This window comes from Ursus arctos, unplaced genomic scaffold (assembly GCF_023065955.2).
Source record: "Ursus arctos isolate Adak ecotype North America unplaced genomic scaffold, UrsArc2.0 scaffold_6, whole genome shotgun sequence".
NCBI lineage: Eukaryota > Metazoa > Chordata > Mammalia > Carnivora > Ursidae > Ursus > Ursus arctos.
Window position 1 is genome coordinate 78062595 of NW_026623078.1, and position 27931 is coordinate 78090525.

General features: G+C 43.8%; 1 protein-coding gene across 16 annotated transcripts in view; it reads left to right on the top strand.

Moving 5' to 3' along the window:
- Positions 1–14896, top strand: part of PHF20L1 (PHD finger protein 20 like 1) — a 79092-nt gene extending 64196 nt beyond the window's left edge. For 11 of the 16 annotated variants that reach the window (XM_057307690.1, XM_057307698.1, XM_057307697.1 and 8 more), the window contains 7 exons: positions 122–286; positions 3814–3995; positions 4976–5075; positions 6371–6566; positions 10001–10367; positions 11593–11758; positions 13104–14896. In XM_057307690.1, coding sequence (XP_057163673.1) covers positions 122–286; positions 3814–3995; positions 4976–5075; positions 6371–6566; positions 10001–10367; positions 11593–11758; positions 13104–13246 — 1319 coding nt within the window. In that variant the 3' untranslated portion in view covers positions 13247–14896. The remainder of the gene's footprint in view (positions 1–121; positions 287–3813; positions 3996–4975; positions 5076–6370; positions 6567–10000; positions 10368–11592; positions 11759–13103) is intronic. The other 5 variants (XM_057307692.1, XM_057307694.1, XM_026495385.4 and 2 more) reach the window with 2 other exon arrangements.
- Positions 14897–27931: the final 13035 nt, after the last annotated feature.

A 27931-nucleotide genomic window follows, 5' to 3' on the forward strand; every position in this document is an offset into this window, starting at 1 on the left:
GAAAGAGGTGGCATGGTTATTTTATATCTTGTAAAACATTACTTTCTTGTTAATTTTTATAGTGACTCTTCCTGATGACCTGACACTTTATTAATATTTCTTTATGTATCTTATGTTACAGACTATTCAGACTATGAAGACAGTTCTCTAGAATTTCTGGAAAGGTGCTCTTCTCCACTAACTCGATCTTCTGGGAGTTCTCTGGCTCTGCGAAGCATGTTTACGGAGAAAAATACAACATATCAGTACCCAAGGGCAATTTTGTCAGTTGATCTTAGTGGTGAAAGTATGTGTAATCATGTAATGCTTAAATAAGTCTTAAGATTTTTAAATGGGGAACTGATGGAAACATACTTCATTGAGGGCTTATCTGAGCAGGGCACACCATTTAAGAAGTTATCCCAGAAACTAATATGAAAATCTCAACATGAGAAAGTTGAGCTACTTTTTTTTTAACTTCTATAAAGTAAAATTGGCTTTTATCATTAATTGTAGGACAGATGGTGAGGGAGCTCCTAGTGTCTGCTACGTACTGGTTATGGGTATTTTACATGCAGATTTGGAATCTGTCGGGTTGCTCTGCAAGCTGTCCTGGCGGCTGGGGGGGTTGAACATGCTCGCCTTCAGGGGCTCTGAGCAGTAGGAGGGAGACTCTCCCACGTAGACCCTGATGGCATTGGCTGGAGACTAGAATAAGGGATGGGGTCTTCATCTTATGTAAAACCCCAGGGATACTGACGTCTGAGCTCACTTCCGGCCTTCTTTCTTCTGAGGGCCCGATATGGTAGGTCCTAGGTCATGTGTTTTCGTTTGCATGGTTACCACTTCCTTTCTTCTAGGCCTAACTCCTGTCTAGCCTACTGTGGAAAAAAGCGTCATCTTTCCTTTCTCCTAAAATAAGCACACGGCTTTTGAGATTTATCATTTTCGAACATTGAAGGGAGGGAGAAAAAAGTCCCTCTTCCTTTTCTAACAAGCACAATTCCCCTGTTCCCTTCTGGGCCAGTGGCTCTTCACCCCAGATGTCCGTGACAGCTGTCGCTGTGATGCTTTGAAACGACCAATCCAGAGACGCACTGCAGGGCACGAAGGAGATTTCCGGGAGGGTAGATGGAGTTTCTGAGTGATTCTTTGGGTTGACAATCACATAAGGACACTCGTGTTGGAGCCATCAAGGTTGGAAAGTAATCGCTTTACACAGAGTGCTGGAGAACGGAGGGAATATCTGGCTGGCAGTGCTGCTGGAGCTAGATGTGTGAGAGGGGGTGGCAGGAGTGTCACAGGTGTGCCCCCCCCCCCATCCTGCCCATGTGTGACCAAGCACTGAGCTGGGAGAAAGGACGGGTGTTGATACAGGGCGCAGGTCTTTGGCCAGAAGTTTTCAAGTGTTAGCATGCGTCAGAACCACCTGGAAAGCTTGGTAAAACACCTTTTTGGGCCTCCTCCTCAGAATGTCTGATGCCTAATGAGTTCCCAGGTGATGCTGATCTGGAATCCACACTTAGTGAATGTGTCTGAGAAAATAGCCATGATAGTTAAAGGAGTAGCAGTTGGAAGAGAATGGTGTTCCTGTGGCCGCTTGGAGCTGTTGTCCACATGGTATTTCAGTGGGAGAGGGAACTTTTATTTGGTTTTCTTTTTTTTTTTTTAAAGATTTTATTTATTTATTCGGCAGAGATAGAGCCAGCCAGCGAGAGAGGGAACACATGCAGGGGGAGTGGGAGAGGAAGAAGCAGGCTCATAGCAGAGGAGGCTGATGTGGGGCTTGATCCCATAACGCCGGGATCACGCCCTGAGCTGAAGGCAGACGCTTAACCGCTGTGCCACCCAGGCGCCCCTATTTGGTTTTCTTTTTAACTTTGAACCCCTGGACGCATTTACTCAGCCCCTAGAATTCAGCCAAGCATTTGCTTGATGCTTGGGAATTAGTTATTCAAACTAGGTTTTCTGGCCAGTATGTTAAATTTGCATTCTAACACCAGAAAACCTGGTTATTTTGGCCATGAAAGCATATGTGAGACACACGCTAATTCCCTTCAACGATAATAGTTTTAAATGTATTTATTCTATTACGATTGCCATCCGTATAACGCCACACATATGCTGCCACCATGTTCGAAACTGTTTATTCGTGTTCTGGTCTGCCGTTTTGAAACATGAACTTGCATTCCGGAAGGCCCAAGTTAGAAAATACTAATTTTGGATTTAAGATAGTAAGATGAAGAATGAATGAAATTTCCCCTCTAGGTTCTCAAGACTACTCTTATTATTATGAGAAGGAATTTATGATGCCTCATTGATTTACTCCTTGAAAATTTTCCTTTATTTCTCTACTATCATTTCTACTGACCTCACTTTCTCTAAGATGTCCTAAGACTCTAAAGAAAAGAAAATGTTAATTTTTCTGTAAAACATTAACTTTTGATAAGTCAAAAATAAAACATTCAAAAACAGGAAAAAATCAGATTAGAAGCTGGTAAAAGAAGCACTAAGTCATGAAGTATTTAAAATACAAACAGCATGAATTTTTTCAGTTCAAATTCGGCCAACTTCTTTCTGGTCTGATCGTCTGAAAAGAGAATTTTCTGTGGCAACGGACTCCCTCCTTAGCTCTTCCAGAAGCAGTCTGGAGCGGCTTACTGTGTACGGCAGGCTGACTGTAAGCACTGCACGTGGAGCTTTTGCAGTGCCGAGCCCTTGCTGCTGCGGCCTGTTGATACCCTACGGAGGGAGGCGAGTGAGGAGCAGGTGAAGGAATGGCGCAGACCACGGCTAGAGGCTGCGACACTGAGGCAGGAGGAGCCACCTCTGTGGCCGAGGCACTGCACTGACTGGCCTCCAGGGGCCTCACAGCAGTGGGCAGGTCTTCGACCACGCGTCTTCCGCATTGCTCCATCCACACTCCCGGCAAACCTTTAGTGGCCTGTCATCATTTTTTCTCCTTTGTCATAAATAAATACTTCCTTGTGTTTACCTCCATTTTTTTTTTTTTTCTCAGTGGCCTGGGCTAAATTGTCCTCTTTGACATCAACACTGGTACAAATACAAACCTAAAACCTGGCATTATGTAGTGGTCATCCATACAATCTAGTTTCTAGAATATACGTACTTATTTTTAAAAGATTTTAATCCAAGGGAAATTCTGAAAATTTGTAAATTCCTTAGGGAAGCCCTGGTCCCAGTTTAAGGAATACTGGTGACGTCATTGAGAATGTAGGCTCTGGAGTCAGGTAATCCTGCTATGCAGTCAGCTTCACCGTTAGCTGGCCTCACTGCTCAAGTGAGGAAAGGATCTTCTGTTCAAAGTGTTCAGTATAGTCCTGCTGCATGGGAAGTGCAGTGGTGGCTGAGGGTGCCCACACCACTAAGAATAGTAATACTGATACTAGACTTCCAGGCAGTCTCCTTCCCTTTGCTCAAGTGTCTTGACTATGGTACATAGAACAAAATCCATTCTTTTTACAACCCCTGATTCTGGGGAAGATGAAGAGCACTAACATTTGTGAAGGTGTTCGAAAACTACGCAAATTTGAATTGCTGTCAACCTTAGCCATAACCTCGATAAGCAGCAAGACTACAGGATACTTTCCAAGTTACTTGTAATAGTGTAGATGTTAAGATGTAAAGTCGGTCATAACTAGCGAAGCTTCAAAAGTCATTTGTTTCTTTGTTTAGAGACAAATACTCTAATTCCATTTGTTTGGCCTTTCTTTCTTAATAGCTTATAATCACTCCCTTTAGCTCCTTTCTATCTGGAAAAATGACACAAACATAGGAAAATATATGCTGAGTATACTTCTGTGTATATTCTAGACTTATCAGATGTGGAATTCCTAGATGATTCTTCAACAGAGAGTTTGCTTCTCAGTGGGGATGAGTACAATCAGGACTTTGATTCAACCAATTTTGAGGAATCTCAGGATGAAGACGATGCTGTTAATGAGATTGTGCGGTGCGTTTGTGAACTGGATGAGGAGAACGGCTTCATGATCCAGGTAACCAGTCTTCCCTGTTGGAGCGAATAATTATTTCAGGTGCTCAGCAAGCACAACGGGGTTTCCATGTTCTTTCCTCACTCATGGTCCTATTGAAGGGCAGGTCTCTCGCTTATCACGTTTAAAATCCCAGTAGTGATGGGAAAATCTCTAATGAAGTGGACTGCTCTCTCACCTAAGGATCACCCTCCCTTTACGAGAGTATTCAGTTTGAGGTCTTCAAGCTGAAATTCCGGAAGCCATTCTTTGAAATCAGTAGGGTGGGTGAGCGTCCACATTGAAGGGTAGAGTGTAGCAGCCCTTTTCTTGCCTGGATCCCTGTTGCTTGTAGCCCTTCAACAGGCAGATTCGGAAATAAACGTTTCCACTACTGTCAAAAATTGTTGCAAGGATTAAGCATTACAAACCACCTCTCCCTGCAGAAAGGGGTATCTTTAAGAAAAAAGAAGCATTACCCGTGTTCTGTGATGACATTTGGAAGATTTGGAAATGTTAGTTACAGGAATGAAGAAAGAGTAATGTTTTTTCTCCCTCTTCAGAGGTTTTCTCAAATAAGGGAACTACAAATTTATAGGGTCACCACACAGGTAGTACTTTTAAGAAGTCACTGCTACAGGCACTCCTATGAACTTGTCTTTAAAAAAAAAAGAAGTCCACACTTTAATAAGGTATTTTAAGGATGTATTTGCCTAAAAGTTAGTGGGAAATAAGTGAGAGCAATAGTTTCGCGCGTGCGTGTGTGTGTGTGTGATTCATCTATCAAGGCACATTTTAGTTGCTGCAACAAGAGGAAGTTCTTGAAGTAGCCGACTTTCAAATATAAAATTCATCATATATCGGCCCTTGCATCATTGTGTGGAATAAGAGTTGAGCTGTGGGCGCAGCCAGAGACGGGCCACGGCTAAGTGAAAGGAAGGGGATTTGTCTGTCTTTGTAGTGAGCAGACCAGTGATTGTAAGCGCTCCTGTGTTTTCTGGCAGTGTGAAGAGTGCCTCTGCTGGCAGCACAGCGTGTGCATGGGGCTGCTGGAGGAGAGCATCCCCGAGCAGTACATCTGCTACATCTGCAGGGACCCTCCCGGTAAGCCTCCTCCCCATGCCGGCGGCAGGGCGCCTCCAGATCTGGTTACCGGTTCCGTAGCGTACCCGCTGTACAAGATACTGTTACTTCTGCATCAGTTAAAGTCTGTTTCCATGTTGAAGTTTTAAAATATTTTTCATTGTTTGTTACAGTTTTATTTTCCATGTTAATTATCTAGACCAGAACATTAGCCTTGTTTCATTACCGTAACTACTACATTACTGGAAGGACAGAGTTACATACGTCTTTTTCCTGGAGAAGAAGTAGCCCTGTAGTGCGTCCCTGTGTATCGATTTCTAAATAGGTTTATATGGAACTGTATTCTGAATGTAACTCCTCGGGATGTGGTTTTAAGAAAGTTCCTGATTGCTGCATATCCAGCTCATTGTAGGTAGATGGAATCTCCGATGATCGCGGTCTGACCCTTTATTTTACCGATGAGACAACTGGGGCACGGAGAGTCGCATGCCTTGTGCACAAGGATAATACTAGACATGGCAGAACTGAGATGAAAACCTGTCCTTTTTGACTCCTTGTCCAGTGCCTTCCTCCCATGCCAGAGGCTCTGTGAATAGCAAGGTTTTGCATATTGCATACACTTTCAGCTGCCCAGGCAGAAAAAAACTAGATATCCAAAAAAAAAAAAAAAAGTAACATTAGGAAGCAGGAGAATGATTCAGACCCATACGAATGTAGACATCTGTTTATTCATTCAGCAGCCTTTATTGGATGCCTATTTGCCAAATGCTGGTAAGAGGTAAGATGATTGATTGTAAGCGTGCCTTCCGCTGTCTCATAGTAGGGGTCACAGACACGTAAGCAACTCATTTAATAGACATAGTATTGACATTGAAGATGTAGGATTATACAGGACCCTGTAAGATCTTGAAGAGGAGTCCTTATTCACTTAAGTAGAACTCTGTATTTCATCCAGTTCAAAACAAATGTTAGAGAACGGGTACCCCGTCTCGTTTCTGTCCAGCCCTCTCAGCCTTTCTACAGGACGGAGGACAGACACATCAAAAATGGAAAGCCTTACACTCCAGGTTCCTCCGCAGGTGTCCTCTGCCTCCGAGCACACCGTTCATGGAGTGTGTTCTCCGTAGTGGGCGGGAGGCCCTGGGGTCAGAGGAACTCTCACAATGCCAGCTCCTCAGAACTCTGTTTTGCTCTTCTTCTGAATTTATTCTTAGTACCAGAGCTTTTCTTGCTTACTGAGTAGTGTTAGTAAGATGGCAGTGGAAGGAAATCTTAAGTGGAATCCTTTGTCATTTTAATGTCTCCTTCCTCCCCAGGTCAGAGGTGGAGTGCAAAATACCGGTATGATAAGGACTGGTTGGATAATGGGAGAATGTGTGGGTTATCATTCTTAAAAGAAAATTACTCTCATCTCAATGCCAAAAAGATAGTTTCCACACACCACCTGCTTGCTGACGTCTATGGTGTCACGGAAGTCCTGCACGGGCTCCAGCTGAAGATCGGCATCCTGAAGTAAGTAGGCGCCGCGGTCACGGGCGGCCTGTGTTTGAGTTCCCAGTGATCGGGCGGCCTCTTGGAGGTTCACGTGAGCAGTTTGAAAGACGGAAGAGAGATTTGAATACATTTTATTTATTTATTTATTATTTATTTATTTATTTTTAATATTTTTTTATTATATTATGTTAGTCACCATACAGCACATCCCTGGTTTCTGATGTAAAGTTCGATGATTCATTAGTTGCGTGTAACACCCAGTGCTACATGCAGTACGTGCCCTCCTTACTGCCCAATGAATACATTTTAACTTTTGAAAATAGACACGATTAATAAACATTTTGCTTCCTGCCTGTTGTGCTGGAATGAATAAGCGTGGTTGAAGGTCACTACCACCTCTGCTGTTCCAATCAGTGTTAGTCCCTGCCCGGCTGTGTTGTGTGCTTGACATATGCACAGAATTAAGTGCAGCTGCTTGGTGAACCCGGTATTTTGTGTCCTGCTTCAAGAATGGTGTCAAGATGAAGTAGATTTAAGAGTGTATTTTTTAATTACCTAAAGATGGACTTTGAAGGGAGCAGGTATATAATCCATGCCTCTGTTGTGCGCTGAACGGGTTTTAGTCACCCTAGACTCTTTTCCCTTCAAACAAACAAACAAACAAACAAACCCAAACCTGAGCCTCCCTAAGTAACATGTCCGTGTGTTCTTGAAGCCCTTGTTTTCAGTTCTTCCTAACTCCTGGTCAGAATTCTTCTTTTAAAAAAATATTTTATATAAAAACAGGATGATTCATTGGTTCTTCACAAGATTGTCTTCATTTTGACTCACTTGCCTGGGCCAGAAACTTGCCGTTTCCCCTCATTCTGTCCTCGTCCAAGTACCTTTCACCTCAGCCTGGTGTGCCAAGGGCACCTATCCACTGTAATTCCTTCACATTGTCCTGTGCGTTCCTGTCTCTCTTCTTCACACTGTCCCAGCCCAGGCTGTTCTTTTCACATGAACCATTGCCACACCTTTTTAGTTCTCTGCGGCTCTGGTCTTACACTCTTTGAGTTTATCCTTCTTACTGTTGCCAGTGTGATCTTAGTAAAAGATAAACAGGAGCTTGGGGCACCTGGGAAGCTCGGTTAAGTGTCTGCCTTTGGTTCGGGTCATGATCTTGGGGTCCTGGGATCAGTCCCCATGTCTGGCTCCCTTCTCCGCGGGGAGTCTGCTTCTCCCTCTCCCTCTGCCCCTCCCCCCTGCTTGTGTGCGTGCTCTCTCTCTCTCAAATAAATAAAATCTTTTTAAAAAGATAAATAGGAGTTTGTCTCTTTTTCAGCTTCATACCCCACGGTGTCTTCCTGGCTCTCCAGCACGTGCTCTGAGTCCTTCCCTGATATGTATCCTATTGTTCTGTTGCCATGTCTTCCCTCTCCCCGTTGTTCTCTCCAAACATCACAACTCTACCAAACCATAATCCCTGAGTGAAGCCTGCTTTATCATAGTTACAAGCCTTTACTCACACTTAGAACAACCTTCTACCACTAGTCTTTTTGGCAGATGCCTTTTCACGATACCTGCCTGACCAGGGCTGATCACATACCCTTCTCGGCAGACTCCTTGCTTACTGATGTTGGCATTTCGGTGCACTTTGTTTTCTCATGTCCGTCTCCCCTAACTAAATCATGGATTCCTTTAAGGTACAGCTTTTGTCTTACTCATCATTTTGTTCCCAGTGCCTAGAGTAGGGATAAGTCCTTAGTGACTGTTCGATGTAATTTGCTTCTGTGGTATGTCATAAATCTGAATATGGATTTCTTCATAAAAAGGGCATGCAAATGCCAAAACTTGAGGGAAGAGCTAACTTATTAAAAAGAAAGTCTACTTCATGCCAAAAATTAGTGCTTTAATATGAGATTTCATTTAATCCTTAAAATAAGCCTAAGAAATAGGCCTCCTCTCATTTGACAGATGGATAGTCAAAGATGGAGGTACTTGTGCAAGCTCAGTGACAGAGCAGGACTCGGTCCATTGGACAGACTGCAAAACTAGCTTTCTGTTGTGCCTTTACTGTGAACGAATTTTAGTGTTTTCTGATATTAAATTATTAGAGGTCCAAAAGATAAAATGTATAATTTCAGAACAATACTTGGGAATTAGAAGAAAAGTAATTTGACCCTTGGGTGTTTATCTAACCTGGAAATAGTTAATTCATGAACATTATTGAGCTCTCTGAAAGGTTTATGCCTCCTGAGTATTTCCCTTTCTAATCAATGCTGATGAAAGAATTCCGGTTTCACTCACTGCAGAATGTTAATGACTACAATTAGCTGCAGTATCACACTCGCAGAGTTGGCGACGATGGCGATAGAAGGGCATTGTCCTAGGCTGTGGGTGGGGCGTAATCAGGGAGGCCTCTTTGGAGGCCGCTTGGACAGTACCTATCACATTTACAATGTGTACCCATTATCCAGCTCTGTGTCTGACTGAAATATCCCCACTTGTGTGCAGAGATCACACGCACACGCACACACGTCTATAGGTGGGAATGGGCTGGTGAGCCTGGACTGTGGAGCCTGAATACTGTTCGGCTACTAGAGTGAGAGTGAGGGAAGTGTCTGCGTACCGAGCGAGCAGGATGCCCATGTATGTTATCTATGAAGAAGGCAAACTGAGAGCCCCATTTGTATAAAAAGAGAAAGTATATGCTTATCCATTTAAAAAATAATTTTATATGTGTAGAAAATGCCTGAAAGATTATACCTCAGTTTTTTATGATTGCCATGGTAGGGAGGTTTTTACCTTGTATGCTTTATTGCCTGAATTTTTTGTCATTAGCAAGTATCACTTTTTAACTGAATGAAGATTTTAAAATACGCACATAGAGAAGTTTTTTGTGTTGTACAATCAGTAGGAAAGGAAGTGCATCTATCGAATGATGATGTGAACTATCAACATAATTACACTTATCATTGCCTTTTTTAAAGATTTTATTTATTTAACAGAGAGAGAGAGAGAGCAGGAGCTGGGGTGGGGGTTGCTGAGGGAGAGAGAAAAGTAGACTCCCCTGCTGAGCAGGACCCTGACATCACGACCTGAGCTGAAGGCAGATGCTTGCCCCACTGAGCCACCCAGGGACCCCCATCATTGCTTTTCTACCCAAGTATTATTTCTATAAAATTGTGAGAATTCAAACTTTGGATTAAATTACCCTAAAGAATACCTCTGCTTTTGTCTTGAGCCCCTGCCCTCCTCCTAGCTTGGTTCCCTTGGTGAGTCTAGGTCTAGAGCAGAGAAGTGGGGACCAGTCTGTCTGAGTCAGCACGCTCACTGTACAAAAGCACGGACAACCAAGGGTTATCTGTATCATTTTACCTTCTGGAATTTATTATAGCACTAAACTTGTTTTTGTTTTTTGTTGTCCCCTCCCCCCCCCCGAACTGCTCTTTCTCCATCTTTGCTTTAAGGAATAAACATCATCCTGACCTTCATCTCTGGGCTTGTTCTGGGAAGCGAAAAGACCAAGATCAAGGAATTGCTGGGGTAGAGAAAAAAGTTACAGTGCAAGACACAGTTAATGTAGAGGAAAAGAAATACCACGTACAGAACCATAAAGAACCACCTCGTTTGCCCCTAAAAACGGAAGGAACTTACATAACAAGTGAGCACAGTTACCAAAAGCCACAAAATTTTGGTCAAGACTGCAAATCTCTCGCAGACCCTGGGAGTTCAGATGATGACGATGTTAGTAGTTTTGAAGAAGAACAAGAATTCCACACAAAAGATAAAAACCGTTCACAGTACTCAGTGAAAGAAGATGGAATGCCTGAAAAGGTATAACTAGTTCATTTGTTTTGGCTTGGAAAATCTGATAGGCCATAGGAAAATTTTATAAAATAAAACATGCTGAATTCCCAGTAAAATTATTCTTATATTCCCAAGTTCACAAATGTCTTGTTAGGGTAAAGACATTTTTTGCTTTCTCTATTAGAAAACACTGACCATTTGAACATTGAATTATCCCCTAGTTCAGAGTTGTAGTAATTTAGTAAACTTTTGCCCCATCAAAGTTTCAGTTTTATAAGCACACTTAGATACCTCAAAAAACCATAAGCCACGTTTTTTTTTCCCAAATGAAGATGTCCGTGTGTGAGAATGTGTAAGTGTGTGTGGGTATGTATATATTAATACAATGCGTGTTTCAGATAAAAGGTGGCATTCTGATCTTTCTTTTAAAAATTTTAGCATACTTGTTTATGCATATCAATTCCATTATGCGATACACTGAATTCTTACAGCTCTATGTACATTGACTTTCTACAAGTTTTTTTCCTATTCATAGGGATTGTTTTAGAAATATTGTTTCTTCATTTTTCATGGATTTTCAACTAGCAATGCCGCTTCAAAATTAGCTGTTTATTTTTCTGGCCTGTTTTATCAAGAAATCACTATAAATAAATAAATTTGGGAAGCCTATAGTTCATGATATTTGCAGCAAATGATTTTGTCAAATTAATATCCCTTTAATGAAATGAATTCTTTCTGGTGAGTCTGAGTTCAGGTTTCTTGTGTATATTTTAAGCAGTTTGCACTTTTTAAGGTTTTAAGAGATTTTTATCTTTCTCTTGCCTCACTGATTTAACTGCAAGAGTTAATTACAGTCTGCAGTTAGACTTTAAACTGGCCTTTGTCAACTTCCGTAATTTTTCCGTCACTGCTTTCTGCCTTCACTCCACTTATGTCATTAGTTTAGATTCATTGAGGAACGGGTTGGTCCAAATGAGCTGGGCTTTCTCGTTACCAAGTATAATTAACAACTTATTTCTTTAGCATGTCTTGTTGAATGCTCCCCACCTTGTGGAGACCCATGCTACGCTTTGTGGAGAGACATGGCAAGCACATCTGCCCTTGTAAGGACCATCAGACATAATTTATGTGCTAGCATAAATAGTCAGATTGGAGTTCACTGATCATTGTGGTAATGAGGTATTTCGTGTATCTTTCCTGTTATGACATTACAGTTCTCCCAATTTTGTTTTTTTCCAATGGTTCTTTGGAGAAGAATCCAGCTGAGAGGAATACGGTATTTATTTATAATGATAAAAAGGGCAGTGAAGACCCAGGAGACTCACATCTTCAGTGGCAGCTCAATCTCCTTACCCACATAGAGAATGTGCAGAATGAAGTTACCAGCAGGATGGACCTAATAGAAAAAGAAGTTGATGGTAATTTTAAGAAAGAACTAAAGTACAGTGGCTACAGTATGTAAAATGTGTTTGTTGTTGTTATAAAGACATTATATGAAGTGTTTTAAATTACGGGATGAGAGCTGCAGGTGCTGTCCATACTGATAGAACATCTTGCTCCTTCACATCGCATTTAAACACAGCTGGTGTTTGGGGTCTTTTAGGCTGGAAACAATATGACTGGATAGTATGTCATTTTTTTTTAAAGGTGGATATTTATTAAATACTTCCCATCTGCCGGGTACAATATAGAGCAAATAAGGAATACGTATTAGTTTCATTGAACTGTGTTTTCTTTGGAAGTCAGTGTAAGGGGCATAAACATATTTAAAATATGGGGGAAGACATTTTGTATCTTTGCTCTCACTGTGGTCAGTAGGAAGTGAAATTAACAACAAGAAACTCCCCCCAAACTCAGGTAGGTCAACCTTTAGTTTGCACACACATTTTCAAATGGTTTCCTTTGGTATTTTTAATTTTATCACACAGGGGGCTGAGGAAAGATTATTATCCCCATTTCATAGTTGAGAAAATAGAGTAAGATTACCTGATTCCTAATCCAGTGTGTTTTTTTTCCTAACCTCATACATAAGATTCCTTTTTTTTTTTTTTTAATTTCACCCCATAGTAAGTTAGAGCTCCTACTGCTTTGTTTTTCCCTGAGAAAAGAGGAAATGGAAACCCATTCCAAAAGCATCTTCTATTTGGTTTAAGCTAGTTTTTTGTTACTTTAATGTTTTGAGTAGATTTGAATGTTTGAGTAGAAATGCAATTTGACACTATCCCTTATTATTAATAAAAAGTGTGGAATAAGTAATTGCATTCTGCCTAGACTTCTAATATGCTTGCATTTTTTTTTAAGTAATGATAAAATAGTGGGACTGAAAAGAACACTGAGAAATTGCCACCTCCTTTCTTTTGTTAAAAAGAAGTTCCTGATTTAAAAAAAAAAAAAGGTTAGAATAGCTAAATTTCATTTAAAATGAAGTAGAGATGTTTTAAGTCTAAAGTAAGAGGCAGCCTCAGCAGGCACAGGAAGCTGTTTCCTATTCCAGAAGAGAGTAGATGGAGATACTCAAAATGAACTTACTTTAAGCCTATAAAGGGAACAATTACCTAAAATAAGAAAAGTTTAAAGCTCTTGTGGGATAAGATATAATATAAAGGATGCTAAAGCCACTCAGAAATGGCTTGAGTGTATCTGTGGCCTTCTAGAGAAAGGAACGTGAATTCTGCCTCCATCCTTTTCCAGCCTTCCAGTTATACCATTTTGTGACTTCTTCCATTTGCCATTTAAATTTGTTTGTTCTGTTCTCTCTTTTAGTTCTGGAAAGCTGGCTTGATTTCACAGGGGAGTTGGAGCCACCTGACCCTCTCGCAAGACTGCCCCAACTTAAGCGCCATATCAAACAGCTCCTAATTGACATGGGCAAAGTACAACAAATAGCAACTCTTTGCTCTGTATGACAACAGTGAAAACCTAATGAAAAGAACGTGGGTCTCTTCAGTCGATAGTTTTTATTATCCACATGACTGCTAAGTGGATAGTTAAAAAGCGTAGTGATGTTTGGTCATTTACTGATTTGTGACATCAAAAGGATGGTGCCTTGGAAAGGAAAATGAAGAACAACCTTTATCAAGGAAGCTACTATTAGAAAAAGCTTATGAGCAAGCTACATGATAATGTGTCATATGCCAGGGATCAATGAAGTTGAATATAATTTATACCAAGGAAATCGAGCTGGCAGGATTTTTCAGTAGTTGCTTTACATGAAGCTTGAGATATGTGTAGAAAGAAATATGGTGTGTTCATATAATTTTTAGTAGAAAGATCCGTGTAATAAACCAGCATTTGGCCAAAAGCAAAACTGTAGAGGCAAGGAAATTCTGGAGAGGTCTATAAGGTTGCTATACGAACTGTCTTCTCTGCAGTTGATCCAGCTGCACTGAAGTTTAGAATATTTAAACTTTTATGGGATCATGAGCTGTTTCTTAGGTGATGAATGTCCTTAATCAGAAAACTGACAGTGGAGCCTCACTTCTGGGGAAAACAGTTGTGGAATTCTGACTTCATTATGATTATATATTTAAAAATGCCAAATAATTGGAATTTCTTGCAGGCATTATGCTCATTATAAACAGAATGGCTTGCAGAAGGGTCAGTGTGCCAAATGACGATGACACCGCTGGAGAGAGAATGTTAAATGTTGTGGGAGTTCCACTCCCAGGTCTTGCGTATGCCATCAGCCCATCAGAAACATAGATGTCATGTAGACTATATATGTCCTATATATAGTTGAATTCAGGACTCAGGCATCAGCGTACAGTTTGATCCTGAGTATGCTTGGTGTTTGCCTTCAGATAAAAATTGTAAATAACCTCAGCTGGGATGAGGAGTGACAAAAATATCAAAATAATTTGTGGCTGTGGATTTTTTAACTGCTGGTAGTGGAATACTGGAAAAGCTTCATTTCTGAAGATGAATTTTATTTTTAAAAAATACATGCGCACTCAAAACTTTTAGCTTTGATCACAAATGGACAAATTTCTGAAACCAAAGGCAACTAAGTTGCTGAGTTAGCTCTTGCTGGATTTCGGGCCCAGGTCCTCCTGTCTGCCAGTGCTCTTGTGAGTTGCGTGCCGCCTCCATGCTCCATACGCAGGTATGCGTGAGCGTGTGTGCTTGTTTGAAACAAACACTCAGCGTACATATGTACATATCCTACACATATTTATATCTGCACATATCTAGTTTTATTACTATAGACTATAAGAGTTGGTGGTTAACATGAAATGTTACCTTTTAACAGACTGTTTTTAAAAATTAAAAATGTATGTACAGGTTTTGAAACTTTTTTAAAAAGGGGGAAAAGACTGTTCAGAGGAGGCTATTTGATGATATAACACTTGAATATTTTATGCCTCATTCTGTTTATCAGTTCTAGCGATCTGTGTAAATGCATTTTAGAACTGATACACAGTAAACTTGAATTTATCTTTGATAAGAATACATGCCACTGTACATTCAGATATTATTTAAATTTGCAAACACACTGTTCTATATGTAAGGTACTGTATGTAAAACTCTTTATTAAAACTATTCCACATATCCTAAAATTTCAGCTTGCCTTTTTGCGGCCTTATATTTTGATGTGAAGACGATTAAAAGAAAGTGCAGAACTGTCATTAGGAATTTGTATTGCCTTTTGACATTTTCCAACTTGACAAATGTGCCAAAGATCAACAGACATAAGATACAGTCCTGTGTACTTACTTGTTATATATTAACTTTATCAGAGATATTATTGGGAAATGAAAAGCTTTAGTAGAGGTGATTGGGGTACTTGCTTAAATTTGTATATTAAAGTAAAAAAAAATAGTGCCTATATTCCATGTGTGGCGTAAACTTCCTAATGTCTGTATTATCTTTCATTTGTGTTAAAAATAATGGCTCTCATCTTGTCCCTGTTGTGGTTAAATTCCAGACATTGAATTTGTATCTTTTTTTTTTTTTTTTCCAGAGTGGAGCAAATAGCATCCTTAACCTATGAATAGTGGAGTTGCCTAGATTCTTGTCACACACACAGAAGAGCCTTTGTACCTAGTACCGCTCATCTCTCAGTCCCTGGTGACCAGAGTTAGATTGATGTGCATTGTTCTTGTCGTACCTTTTAATCACATCAGTTTCTTTGTTAGTGGCCAGCAAATGAAAAGTTCCATTAAGACTTAGATTACTAAATTTTTGCTCTGCTTTTATGTCTATGAATTGAAAGTCTGAATTTTTTAATTTAGATTTTTAAAGTAAATCTATGTCAGATTACTTCTATGCACATATCCATTTAATTTAGAGTATATCAACACTTGGTTGATGTCTTAGTAACTAGTAAACTGAGCCTTTCCCTGGTTAAGAATATGGATTGGTTTTTGAGAAGTAAGTCCACTGTGAGAGGTTTCGGACGAGATTTCTTTCCACTTAGTCTTATGAAACATATGTCTTTGAGTATAAGTAATAAACTAGAGAGGGTGTTTCTTGAAAAGATAACTTTTCATTGCTACCCAGAGAGAACCAAATGAGCACTGGGGAGGGAATCCTTGTACTGATAAATGTCGTTTGTACTTCCTCATACCTCTGTGTGGTCCTACTTACTGTTCTCAAACTTAAAGACAACACAGTCTTTCCTGAAAGGAAATCAGTCATTCTCATAATTTCCTAGCACTCTTCTTATTTTCGCTGACTTACTTCCTCTCACATATTCCACATGTTTGAAACAAAGCACCCCATTTCCCCTCCAGGCAACTGGACCTTCACCTTCACTCGCTGATGTGACATTACTCTGAGAGCCCCAGCTTGACACTCACTGTCTGCCCGTATCCATCCCACCACCACCTGTGCTGGCGGCTCGAAACAGATGCTCTTTGCCTCCTTTGCCATTTCTAGTTTTTTATCACATCACGTTGTGGAGGTGTTAATATTGGCCTCCTGAAATTGTAACTTTGCCTTCATTGTAGATCATGAGAATAGTCACTTCCAGGCTAGAGGATTCATACTTCCTGAGTGCCTGCTTTGTGCCAGCATTGGACATTACCTGCAGAATCTCGTTTAATGCTTGGTGTAAATAGTTGGTCAAACAAGATCATTTTCAAGATGGGGAAGCTGAAGTGTAGAGACGTTTAGAAACATGTCCTCAGTAAGACTTAAGTGACAGGTTCAAGATGCAAGCCCTGTGCTGTTCAAGCTCATGGTCTTTTCCTAACAGAGCTGCGTTTCAACTGATTTTGTCAGTTCAGTTGTCTTCTCTGAAACTGCTAGTGACTCCCTATTTCAAATCAGTTCTGTGTCATCCAGACCTCAAGTTCATTTAAGTACAGCCTCACTGCTAGGTAGGCTGTGCTTGTTTCCATGTCTTGCTTCCTTAACATTTCCCTCTTCTGGAAGATTCTCCTTTGTTTGCCTCTACAGACCTGGGCAGTTACTCAAGCTTCAGTTGCTCTTCCTTATCCAAGGCCTCCTCTCGTACCCTGCGTGGTGCGTGCTGTGGGGGAGCGGCATCAGTGAGCGCCGCGCCTGGCTCTTGGTGGGGCAGGCGTGAGCTGTGCAGTTGCGCTGCTCACGTGTTCAGTCTGGCAGTTTATTAGCAGGGATCTCTCTGAGCTTGGGTTTCGTTATCTATCGAATAGGTATCTATCGATACCTAGGAGAACTGTGTTGAGAGTTAAATGAAGCAAATAAAGCACCTAGAAGCTCTTATTAAATGGTGAAGTTGAAAATTAAATGCCATAGTCGCATTGAGTGTCATCCTTGTGCCAGCCATCAGGTTATGTGGCTGGATATAGAACTACTCAGGTCATAGTCTATAGGCTAATAGAAACGTAAAAAATCTATTTCTCAGAGATGGGTGATATCAGAGAGTACAAGGAGCCAGAGAGGCAAAAGAATAGAAAGAGATTGCTAGGTGGAATGGTTTGGTGGAACTGGAATATGTACATTAACTAAAAAATGGTCTTCGAATGTTTTTTGACCTCTGTATAGGAAGTTTGGAAACCTATAATCTCCTGGTACCTGTATCGTTGGGTACCCCTACGAGTGGATCTGAAGACAAAACTTAAGTATTGTGTTTAAGAGATCAGCCGAGGAAGCTGGAGTGATGAAGACAGAAGAGTGTGGGGGATGGGAGGAAAGAGCCAATATTGGTACGCATAATTGAGGACACTGCTGTGGGCAGTGGAGCTTTGATTCTGCCATTGGAAACTATTCATCATAAATTTAAACGATTGCAAAGGGTGTGATTTCCAGTTTGTAAATATTGGCATATTAAAATCAACCTCCTATTTTTAAATGTATGTAATAGAATCAATCGTTTTGCTACTTACCAACATCTATTTTCAAAATACACGAGTAAGCTCTTTCTTGACATTGGGAACTCTTACATGTTTTTACATTTTCTTTTTTGCCTTTCCATTTCACCTCCCAATGGAATGTTGCCTGCCTTTATACTTACAGGTCTTTATCATCCTGCCTTTTGTCCACAAAAAAATTAAATCGTAAATTACAATTAAATGTATTTATAGGCTTCTTACTAGAATATCAAAATACATGTAGCAAACACTAATATTAGTGAATAGAAAATGGGAAAATCTACAATTAGAATTCAGGATTTCAACCCTCCTTTAATTGGTAGAACAAATAGAAAATCAAGACGTAGGACACAAACAAATGTGAACACTCAGTTTGACCTAATTGACACACAACATTCCACCCAACATGAGAACAGAAATTTCCTTTTCAGGTGCATATGGACTACTCGGAAAGATGGACAGTATACTAGGCTATAAAACAGGTCTCATTACATTCGAAATAATTGAAATAATATATTCTCTGATGACAGTGGAATTAAACTGGAAATCCATATTGGTTATCTGGAAATCACCCCCCCAAATGATTGGAAATTATCAATATATTTGTAAATAACCATGAGTCAAAGAGAAAAGTTACAAGTAAAATCAGAAGACGTTTTTAAATGAATGAAAATAAACACAACATGCTAACATTTGTGGGCTGCAGCTGAAGCAATATTAGAGGGAAATTTATAGATTGAAATGCTTGTATTAGAAAGGTGCACAGATTGTAACTAATTGTGATCATTTCACAATATATACAAATATCAAATTATGTATATCTACAACTAATATTTGTCAATTATACCTCAATTTAAAAAACTGGAAATTAAGAATGGTACAAAATCATTGATCTAAGATTTAAAAACTAGAAAAACAAGCATATTAAACTAAAATAGAAAAGGAAGGAAATATGTGCTGAAATCAATAACCTACTAAAGGCGCAAACAATAGGGAAACCATATAAACCAAAATGATTCTCTGAGCAAACCAATGAAATTGGTTAACTCCTACATAGACTGTTCAAAAATTAGACTGGAAAAGGGAAATTACTGTGTGTCAAACAAACAATTTTTAAAAATATTGTGAAAAATTATATGCCCATAAATTAGCTTACATGAAGTGGAAGAATTCCTCAAAAGACAAATTACCAAAAGTGACTCAAAAAGAAATTAAATTTGTAATTAAAAATGTTCCCTGAATGTGAATTCTATGAAACATTTAAGGAAGAAATCTCAATATTGCACCAGCACTGAGAGAAAATGGAGAAGAAAAGAGCACTTAACTTTTGGAGACCCAACTTTGACCTCATACCAGACCAGGAAAAGACACCATAAGGAAAGGACATTACAGACCAATACATGGTCCTCTTGAATAGACACAGAAGTCTTCAACAAAATATTAGCAATGTGAATCTGGTGATCCATTGTAAGGGTAATATGTTAAGATCAAGTTGAGTGTTCCACAGGAATACAAATTTGGTTTAATATTAAAAAATCAATGTAATATGTCATCAAAATAAAAATATGTCCATCTCAATGAGAAAAAGCATTTTGTAAGTTTCAGAATTTATTCATGATTAAAAACTCAGAAAAGGAACGGACAGAAATTTGCATTACTATAAAAGGCATCAACTGAGGAACTTACCTTAATGTTGTAATGATAAATGAATACTTTCTTCCCTAAGATAAGAAGGCCAGAATGTCCACTCTTACCACTTCTATCCAACATTGTTCTTGAGGTCCTGCTAGTGCAATATGTCATTGAGCAATAAGGGAAGAAAAATAAAAGGCATACTACTTGGAAGAAAGAAACATTTCCAAGTGACATGTATATGAAAAAGTCTAAGGAATCTACCAAAATGCTACCAGAACTAATATTTCTAAGCATTAGCAACAAACTATTGGAAATTGGATTTTTTAAAAAAAATACCATTTTCATCATCAAAAATGTGAATACTTAGGGGTAAATCTGAAAACGTATATGCAAAGCTTGTACACAGAAAAGTACAAAACAATGCCTAGAATAAAGATGAGATAACGAATAGAAAAATACACCAAGATCCTGGATTGGGAGATGCAATATCGTTCAGTGTGAGTTTTCTCAGAACTGACCAGTAGATCTAATGCAATTCCAAGTAAAATCCCCACAGACTTTTTGAAACAGTAATTAGCAAGATGATTCTAGAACTTAAAATTCACAGGGAAATGCGAAGGACCTAGCATAGCCTAAGCAAATTTGAAAAAAAAAAAAAAAAGAACAAAGAAGCACAATTTCTGATTAGGGGGTTTATTATAAAGTTACAGTCATTGAGATGGTGTAGAGATGGCAAAGAGAGATACAGATTGGTGGTACAGAACAGAGAATCCAGAAATAGACCTAAGAAGTTATGGACAGTTGAATGGATGAGAGCATTTGGTGTTGCCAGTGTTTGGTATTTTAGCCATTCTAAGTGGTGGACAGTGCTCTCTCGTTTTAATTTGCATGTAGGTGTCCAACTGCTCCAGCACCATTTGTTGAAAATATTATTTTCCCTTGAATTACCTAGCTGTCTTTGACAAAAATCAATTGACCATGATCATGGACATTTATACCTGTACTCTATACTCTGGGAAGAGATCTGTGTATCTTCAAGCAACATCAAACGGTCTTGATGACTACAACTTCATAGGAAGGTTTGGAATCAGGCAGTGCAATTCCTCTAATTGTGTTCTTTCTTAACTGTTCTTGACATTCCTGGGTTTGTTGATTCTTGATAAAAATTTTAGGATCAGGTTTTCAACTTTTAAAAACATGCCGGGATTTTGACAGGAATTGCACCGAATCTACAGATCAATTACTGTCTTAACAATTTAGTCTTTTGATCCAAGAGCATGGTGTGTTCCTCCTTTGGTTCAGGATTTCTGTACTGTTTTCTCAACGATGTTTTGTAGTTTTCAGTGTGTAGATTTTGTACTTTTTGTTGAATTTATTTCTAAATATTTAATTCTTAATATTGTAAATGGAATTTTTTTTCAATTTCATTTTCAGATATTTAATTACTAGTATATAAATAAAATTGATTTTTTAGTATCTTCGTGACATTGTTCAACGCACTTATTTGTCCTAGAATTTTGTATATTCCTTAATATTTTCTGAGGAGGAGACTAAGGAGACTTTATAGGTACATGGAATGTAAGATCCTGCATTGGATCCTGGAACAAAAAAAGGATATTAGTGAAAAGCTGGTGAAATACACCGAAGTCTGTAGTTAGTGTAGTATATCGATGGCAGTTTCTTGGTTTGGTAATTGCAATATGATTGTGTAAGATGTTACGTTCAGTGAAATTGATTAAAGAGGGAACTGTACCACTATTTCAAACTCTGGATCAGTTGAAAAATTATTTCAAAATAAGTAAAAAAAAAAAAACCACGTTAAGACACAAAGAATGAAACTTAATGCAAACTATCGACTTAATGTATAAATATTGCTCCAATAATTGTAACAAATGCACCACAGTAATGCAAGATGTTAGTAACAGGGGAACCTGTATGAAGGAAGGCATATGGGAACTTTGTGCTCAGTTTTTATGTAAATCTAAAATTGTAAGGCCTGTTATAATTTTAAAAAGTTGACGAGAAAAGAATGTGAGAAGATAATTATAATACGCTATCTTTGTAGTTTGAGAAAGAAAAGAATTCAGTGAAATTGTTAGACCCACAGGCAATTTAAAGTTCCATCCTTGAAATACTCTGTCTCTAGGAGTCAGGCTTGCCCAGGAAATCAAGGAGGAAATGCAGTCATTAAAAAAGTATGCTTCGATCAAATCAGCACAGGAGCGTTGGGGGATTGAAAACAAACTTTAGAAGATAGTAGAACGTGAGAATATGGTGTGGGAGAAAGGCTGAGCTCTTAGAAGCGGACTGGCCTGATTTCAAATGGACAATGGGGCTTTGAAGGCCGGGGCAGACTGATGGGGCAGGAAGTGGAGCCGCATGAGTGATTCAATTGCTTTGAAAAGAGGCACTAGAGAAAGCAAAGGATCTTAACTGTTACCAAATCAGAACAGACTTGAAAAGACTGGACCAGGCTGCGCTCAGATCTTGGCGCTCTTGTTGGATTTCTCCAGAGAGAGACATGACTAGGATCACGAGACTATAACAAGTTCCATCTTAGAGCCACAAATGGAGACCCCATCGTAAGAGTGAGGGAGAAGCTTCGCTTGAATGGGCCACTGTATAGGATATGCTTACAGAGAATCTAGACACATGTGAGAAGACCGGACCAGAAGCATCAGTACAGAACCACTGACCGTTCTGTCCCCATCCTGGCAGGGGGCTTGGCCACCCTCCTTACAGTTTGGCAAAGATGGAATTCTAGGGTCCCCCAGCTGGCCTTTGCTAGCATGGATGGAGGTAGAGCCACAGGTTTTTGCTTTTGTTTTTTTCCGCGTGGTTTGCTGGAATAGAGTTATTACTGTGAAAAAGTTTTTCAGGAATTCTGATATTTCTCTGGCAACCCAGGAGGAAGGAAGTGACTGAGTCACTGGGTTGGGGGAGGCAGGGAGAAGCTGTCCAAGGCAGTGGCATGGTACCCAGCTACATGGTGGCAGGCTGGCTTGGAGAGGGGGCTGGGAAGCGATTCTCTGTGGTGGGCGGCAGCTGATGGATGTCAGAAACAGGGACGTCTGACGTTGTCACTGAACTAATGTGAGTTTGCTCCTTGGTGTGAATTACAGGTGAGAAGACACCAGGTGGAGTTGTTCACAAAGGAAACTGTTTCCTGCAAATAAGGAGATCATGGGGGAAATAATCCCAAACTGTGACTCCCCAGCAAGGGTGGATGGGGTCCTTTTATTTAGGGTTAGGATGATCTTTTAGCCAGCGGAGCCTTGTCATTGCATGTAGGGGCGGGCATAAGGTTGCGCATGCGCCTTAAGGAAGCAAGCCTGCACAGACATTGTGTGTTACCTTAACGAGGCTTGTGCTCCTCCTTGGCCTGGGGGGATTTTAGCCTTGTAATGAGGCAGTGGTAACTATAGGTCACTCCAGGGTCACTCCAGGGTCCTTCTGCGCAGGCGCCAGGAGGGGGGTTGAGCTCAAGCTGGCCTGGATGGTCTGCGCAGTCCTTATTGCTCCAGGGGTAGTTTCTGTTCCTATCTTGGGTCCTTCTGCCTGAGATGAGAGAGAAGCTGGAAAGAAGAGCCTAAGAAAAACGTGGGACAAAGATCGGTGGGTACAAGCAGGTAGATGGGCAGTAAAGGCCAGGTCTCGGGGTCCAGCTGAAGAGGATGCTGGCTTTCCAGCTATTTCTGTTCCCCCACATCTTCAGTAAGCACCCTTGTATTCAGGGCAGGAAGGAGCCGCAAAGAGGGTTCTGTGGTCACATTTGGGGTCTGTCTGAGTGTCCCAGTTGTGAGCCAGGCCCAGGCGGGTTGGAGAGGAGCTGAGCGGGTGTCACCCCAGAGGTCTGCGTTTCCAGGCTTGTCCCCGCGTGTCCCCCAGCTTGTGGCGGGCACAGTGGGGGCAGCTGAGTCACGGTGAGAAGGGCGAGGAGCCTGGCGCCGGCCCCAGCTCCGCGCTCTGCTGCCCGCTGGAGAGAAGCACCTCTCCTGTGCTCCCTGTGCACACCCCTGAAGCCCCGGGTGGGGGGCGCCCTCACGGCCCCCCACATTCCAGGGTTCCAGGGCCCAGCCGCTGCTCCCCCAGCGCCAGACCCAGTGGAGCGGGGCAGTGGCCCGGCCAGCGGCGGTGACTCAGCATGGCCCGGGGCTGGGCCTCGGCCTCGCGCCTCACCCACCCTTCACTCTCGGGGTTCAGTTCCCGCGGGCAGGTCAGCCGTGCTTCCAGAAGACACCATCCTCCTCCCAACCAATGTCAGAAGGGCAGTAGCAGCCTAACACTGGGTCACAGTGCGTTGCAGTGCTATGCCATCCCCTCACTCGTCCCATCATATAGGCATTTGTCACCCACGTCCTCACGAGCAGGGTGAGCACAGCACAGTTAGATACTTTGAGAGACAGACCACATTCACACTTTCTTATTACAGGCTATTGCTGTGACCATTCTGTTTTATTGCTAGTTGTTGATCTTTTCCTGGGCCTAATTTGGAAACTAAGCTTTCTCACAGGTGTGTAAATATGGGGGAAACGCAGTGTATATAGGGTTTGGTGCTGTCTGCACGTTCAGCCATCCCCTGGGGGTCTTGGAACGGATCCCTGGGGATAAGGAGGAGGGGCTGCTGGCTCCCCATAGTGAGGGGTGTCACTTGGCCTGTGTCGGGGGGCGGGGCGGGGGGGGGGAGTTCTTCCTGTCGTGTCTCCTTTTCCAGTAAATGCCAACACACCTTCTCACATCATCTTTGCCTGAAATCTAAGCCTCGTTATTAGTTATCCCCTCCCACTTCCTTTACCCCCATGGCTAGGTGGTCTTCAGGAGCTGCCCATGGTCTTCACCTTCAGAACCCCTGTGCAGTGACTGTCCATCCCCCACTCCTGCAGCTGGAGAAGCAGCCTGGTGAGGACCAGGGTGGGAGGCCGTGTCAGTGGTTAGTCCAGAGCTGCGGGCCCAAGGAGGGGGAGACAGTGAGGAGGAGTCAGGCCCGAGGCCTGGGAATGAGGTTTTGCTGGTAGAATTTGGAGGCTGCTGAGAAGTGAGTAGAGAGGTTAGGATGGCATTCAGCTTTGCCATTCGAGAGAGAGCAAGGCACGGTGAGTACGGTGTTGGAAAAAGTGTCGAGGAGCTTGTTTGGGGACCTGCTGAATTTGAAATGTCTGTGGAGCACCCAGGACTTGAAACTTAACCACCAATTCTGGCTGGCACTGGGAGTAGGGCTGGAGCTGGAGCTGAGGCTGGGCCTGGGCCTGGGAATGGAGCTGGTGTTGGTGCTGGACCTGGAGCTGGAGCTGGTGCTGGGCCTGGGGCTGGGGCTGGGAATGGAGCTGGTGCTGGTGCGGGGCCTGGAGCTGGGGCTGGGAATGGAGCTGGTGCTGGTGCTGGGCCTGGAGCTGGGGCTGGGAATGGAGCTGGTGCTGGTGCTGGTGCTGGGACTGGGGCTGGGGCTGGGAATGGAGCTGAGGCTGGTGCTGGGCCTGGAGCTGGGCTGGGAATGGAGCTGGTGTTGGTGCTGGACCTGGAGCTGGAGCTGGTGCTGGGCCTGGGGCTGGGGCTGGGAATGGAGCTGGTGCGGGGCCTGGAGCTGGGGCTGGGAATGGAGCTGGTGCTGGTGCTGGGCCTGGAGCTGGGGCTGGGAATGGAGCTGGTGCTGGTGCTGGTGCTGGGACTGGGGCTGGGGCTGGGAATGGAGCTGAGGCTGGTGCTGGGCCTGGAGCTGGGCTGGGAATGGAGCTGGTGCTGGTGCTGGGACTGGGGCTGGGGCTGGGAATGGAGCTGGTGCTGGTGCTGGGCCTGGAGCTGGGGCTGGGAACGGAGCTGGTGCTGGTGCTGGTGCTGGGCCTGGGGCTGGGGCTGGGAATGGAGCTGGAGCTGGAGCTGGTGCTGGGAATGGAGCTGGTGCTGGTGCTGGTGCTGGGCCTGGAGCTGGGGCTGGGAATGGAGCTGGTGCTGGTGCTGGGCCTGGGGCTGGGGCTGGGGCTGGGAATGGAGCTGGTGCTGGGCCTGGGGCTGGGGCTGGAGCTGTTGCTGGGGCTGGTGCTGGGCCTGGGGCTGGGGCTGGTAATGGAGCTGGTGCTGGTGCTGGGCCTGGGGCTGGGGCTGGGAATGGAGCTGGTACTGGTGGTGAGGCTGGGGCTGGAGCTGTTGCTGGGGCTGGTGCTGGGCCTGGGGCTGGGGCTGGTAATGGAGCTGGTGCTGGTGCTGGGCCTGGAGCTGGGGCTGGGGCTGGGAACGGAGCTGGTGCTGGTGCTGGTGCTGGGCCTGGGGCTGGGGCTGGGGCTGGGAATGGAGCTGGAGCTGGTGCTGGGAATGGAGCTGGTGCTGGTGCTGGTGCTGGGCCTGGAGCTGGGGCTGGGAATGGAGCTGGTGCTGGTGCTGGGCCTGGGGCTGGGGCTGGGGCTGGGAATGGAGCTGGTGCTGGTGCTGGGCCTGGGGCTGGTGCTGGGAATGGAGCTGGTGCTGGTGCTGGGCCTGGGGCTGGGAATGGAGCTGGTGCTGGTGCTGGGCCTGGGGCTGGGGCTGGGAATGGAGCTGGAGCCGGTGCTGGTGCTGAGGCTGGAGCTGGGGCTGGGAATGGAGCTGGAGCTGGTGCTGGTGCTGGACCTGGAGCTGGGAATGGAGCTGGTGCTGGGGCTGGGGCTGGGAATGGAGCTGGTGCTGGTGCTGGGCCTGGGGCTGGGGCTGGGAATGGAGCTGGTGCTGGTGCTGGTGCTGAGGCTGGAGCTGGAACTGGGGCTGGGGCTGGGGCTGGTGCTGGGAATGGAGCTGGAGCTGGTGCTGGGAATGGAGCTGGGCCTGGGAATGCAGTTGGAGCTGGTGCTGGGCCTGGTGCTGGGGCTGGGAATGGAGCTGGTGCTGGTGCTGGTGCTGGGCCTGGAGCTGGGGCTGGGAATAGAGCTGGTGCTGGTGCTGGACCTGGGGCTGGGGCTGGGGCTGGGGCTGGGGCTGGGAATGGAGCTGGAGCTGGTGCTGGGCCTGGAGCTGGGGCTGGGAATGGAGCTGGAGCTGGTGCTGGGCCTGGGGCTGGGGCTGGGAATGGAGCTGGAGCTGGTGCTGGGCCTGGAGCTGGGGCTGGGAATGGAGCTGGAGCTGGTGCTGGGCCTGGGGCTGGGGCTGGGAATGGAGCTGGAGCTGGTGCTGGGCCTGGGGCTGGGAATGGAGCTGGAGCTGGTGCTGGGCCTGGGGCTGGGGCTGGGAATGGAGCTGGAGCTGGGCTAAGCTAGAGCTACTGCTGGACTACGGGATGTTGGAGCCTCGACCCGGTGTGATTCCCCAGAAAGGATGTACAGAACAGGATTTCTTACCCATTTTTAATCCCACTCCCTGCCAGTTAAAATAACTGTTGAGTTTTACTTTCCAGACTTTGTATCATGAATATAATAATGATGAGGGTAACCAACGTTGGGTAGTTACATGCAGGGGCTGTTTTAAGCACTTCGCATACGTTAACTCTGGCAACATTCATGGCACCTCTGCTGGGTAGTATGGTCGGCTGATGTGCAGTTAACATCCTTCCTTTACATCCTGGGTGTGGAGCGCGCTCCCCCTGCCAGCCCATCCTGCCCTTCCCCTGCCGCGGGATAGCATCCCTCCAGACTCTCACCAGCCCTCCCTTCCACTCAGGTGCCAGGTCCTCCCTGCCGGCCCACCGCCCCTGCCCCTGCCTGTCACCAGGCCCTCCCCCTGCAGGGGGTTCTGCGGATCTGTGACCCCCTGGCACCGTGTCATTTGCAAAAGGAGAAAATCGGTAATAGGAACTGCTAGCTTCTCTTGCACACGCACACTTCAATGTCCGTTTATTCCCTAGCGAGGAGGTGCACGTTATTATTTTCCTCTTCCATCTGTTTTCTAGAGACGGAGGCAGGGGCTCAAGAGGATGAGGTGAGATTCCCGTAGTCACGCAGCGAGATGAGTAAAGGAAGGAGCCTGGCTTTGCTAAGAGAAAACACACTGCTTTAGGGTCTCTATGCAGAAGGTACAGTCCCTGCGGCCTTTGGGGTGGGGATTCTGAAGTCCTGGGTGGAGGGGAGAGGAGAGTAAGTATGATTAGGAATGTGTGTGTGTATTTTTCTTTCCTCACTAAAATTCTTATATTCTGTACTAACGACTTTGCCTGTTCCCTGCCATATTCTCATGGCCTGGAATAGTGTCCGCCGGTGGGGGGCTCTCAAAAATATTGATGGATGGATGGATGGAAGGAAGGAAGGAAGGAAGGAAAGAAGGAAAGAAGGAAGGAAGGAAGAGAAGAAGAAAGGAAGGAGAGAGGAAGGGAGAAAGGAAGGAAGGAGGAAGGGAGGGCGGAAGGGAGGGCGGAAATGCTGTTCTCCCAGGAGCGCTGAGCCTTTTGGCCCGCAGACTTGCAGAGCTTGTAAAGATGAATTCACTTCACTTGTAAAGATGAATTTCAAAGCCTCCCCAGCCCTGTTCTGCTCCACAGAGCCTCAACAGGATTCTCGTCCCCCACTGGCCACACGAGTGTCCTCAGAGGGAGAACAGACGCAGGTGGAGGACCCCTTGTGACCAGCAGAGAAAACAGGGCAGGCACTGCGTCACTGAGTGCCCGTGGGCGGGGGAGCTGCTCACGGCAGCGCTATAAAGGCTCCCTGGCCAGAGCCAAGGGTGAGCAGGGGCTTCTAATCCTTCATCCCCAGAAGGGCCCACAAA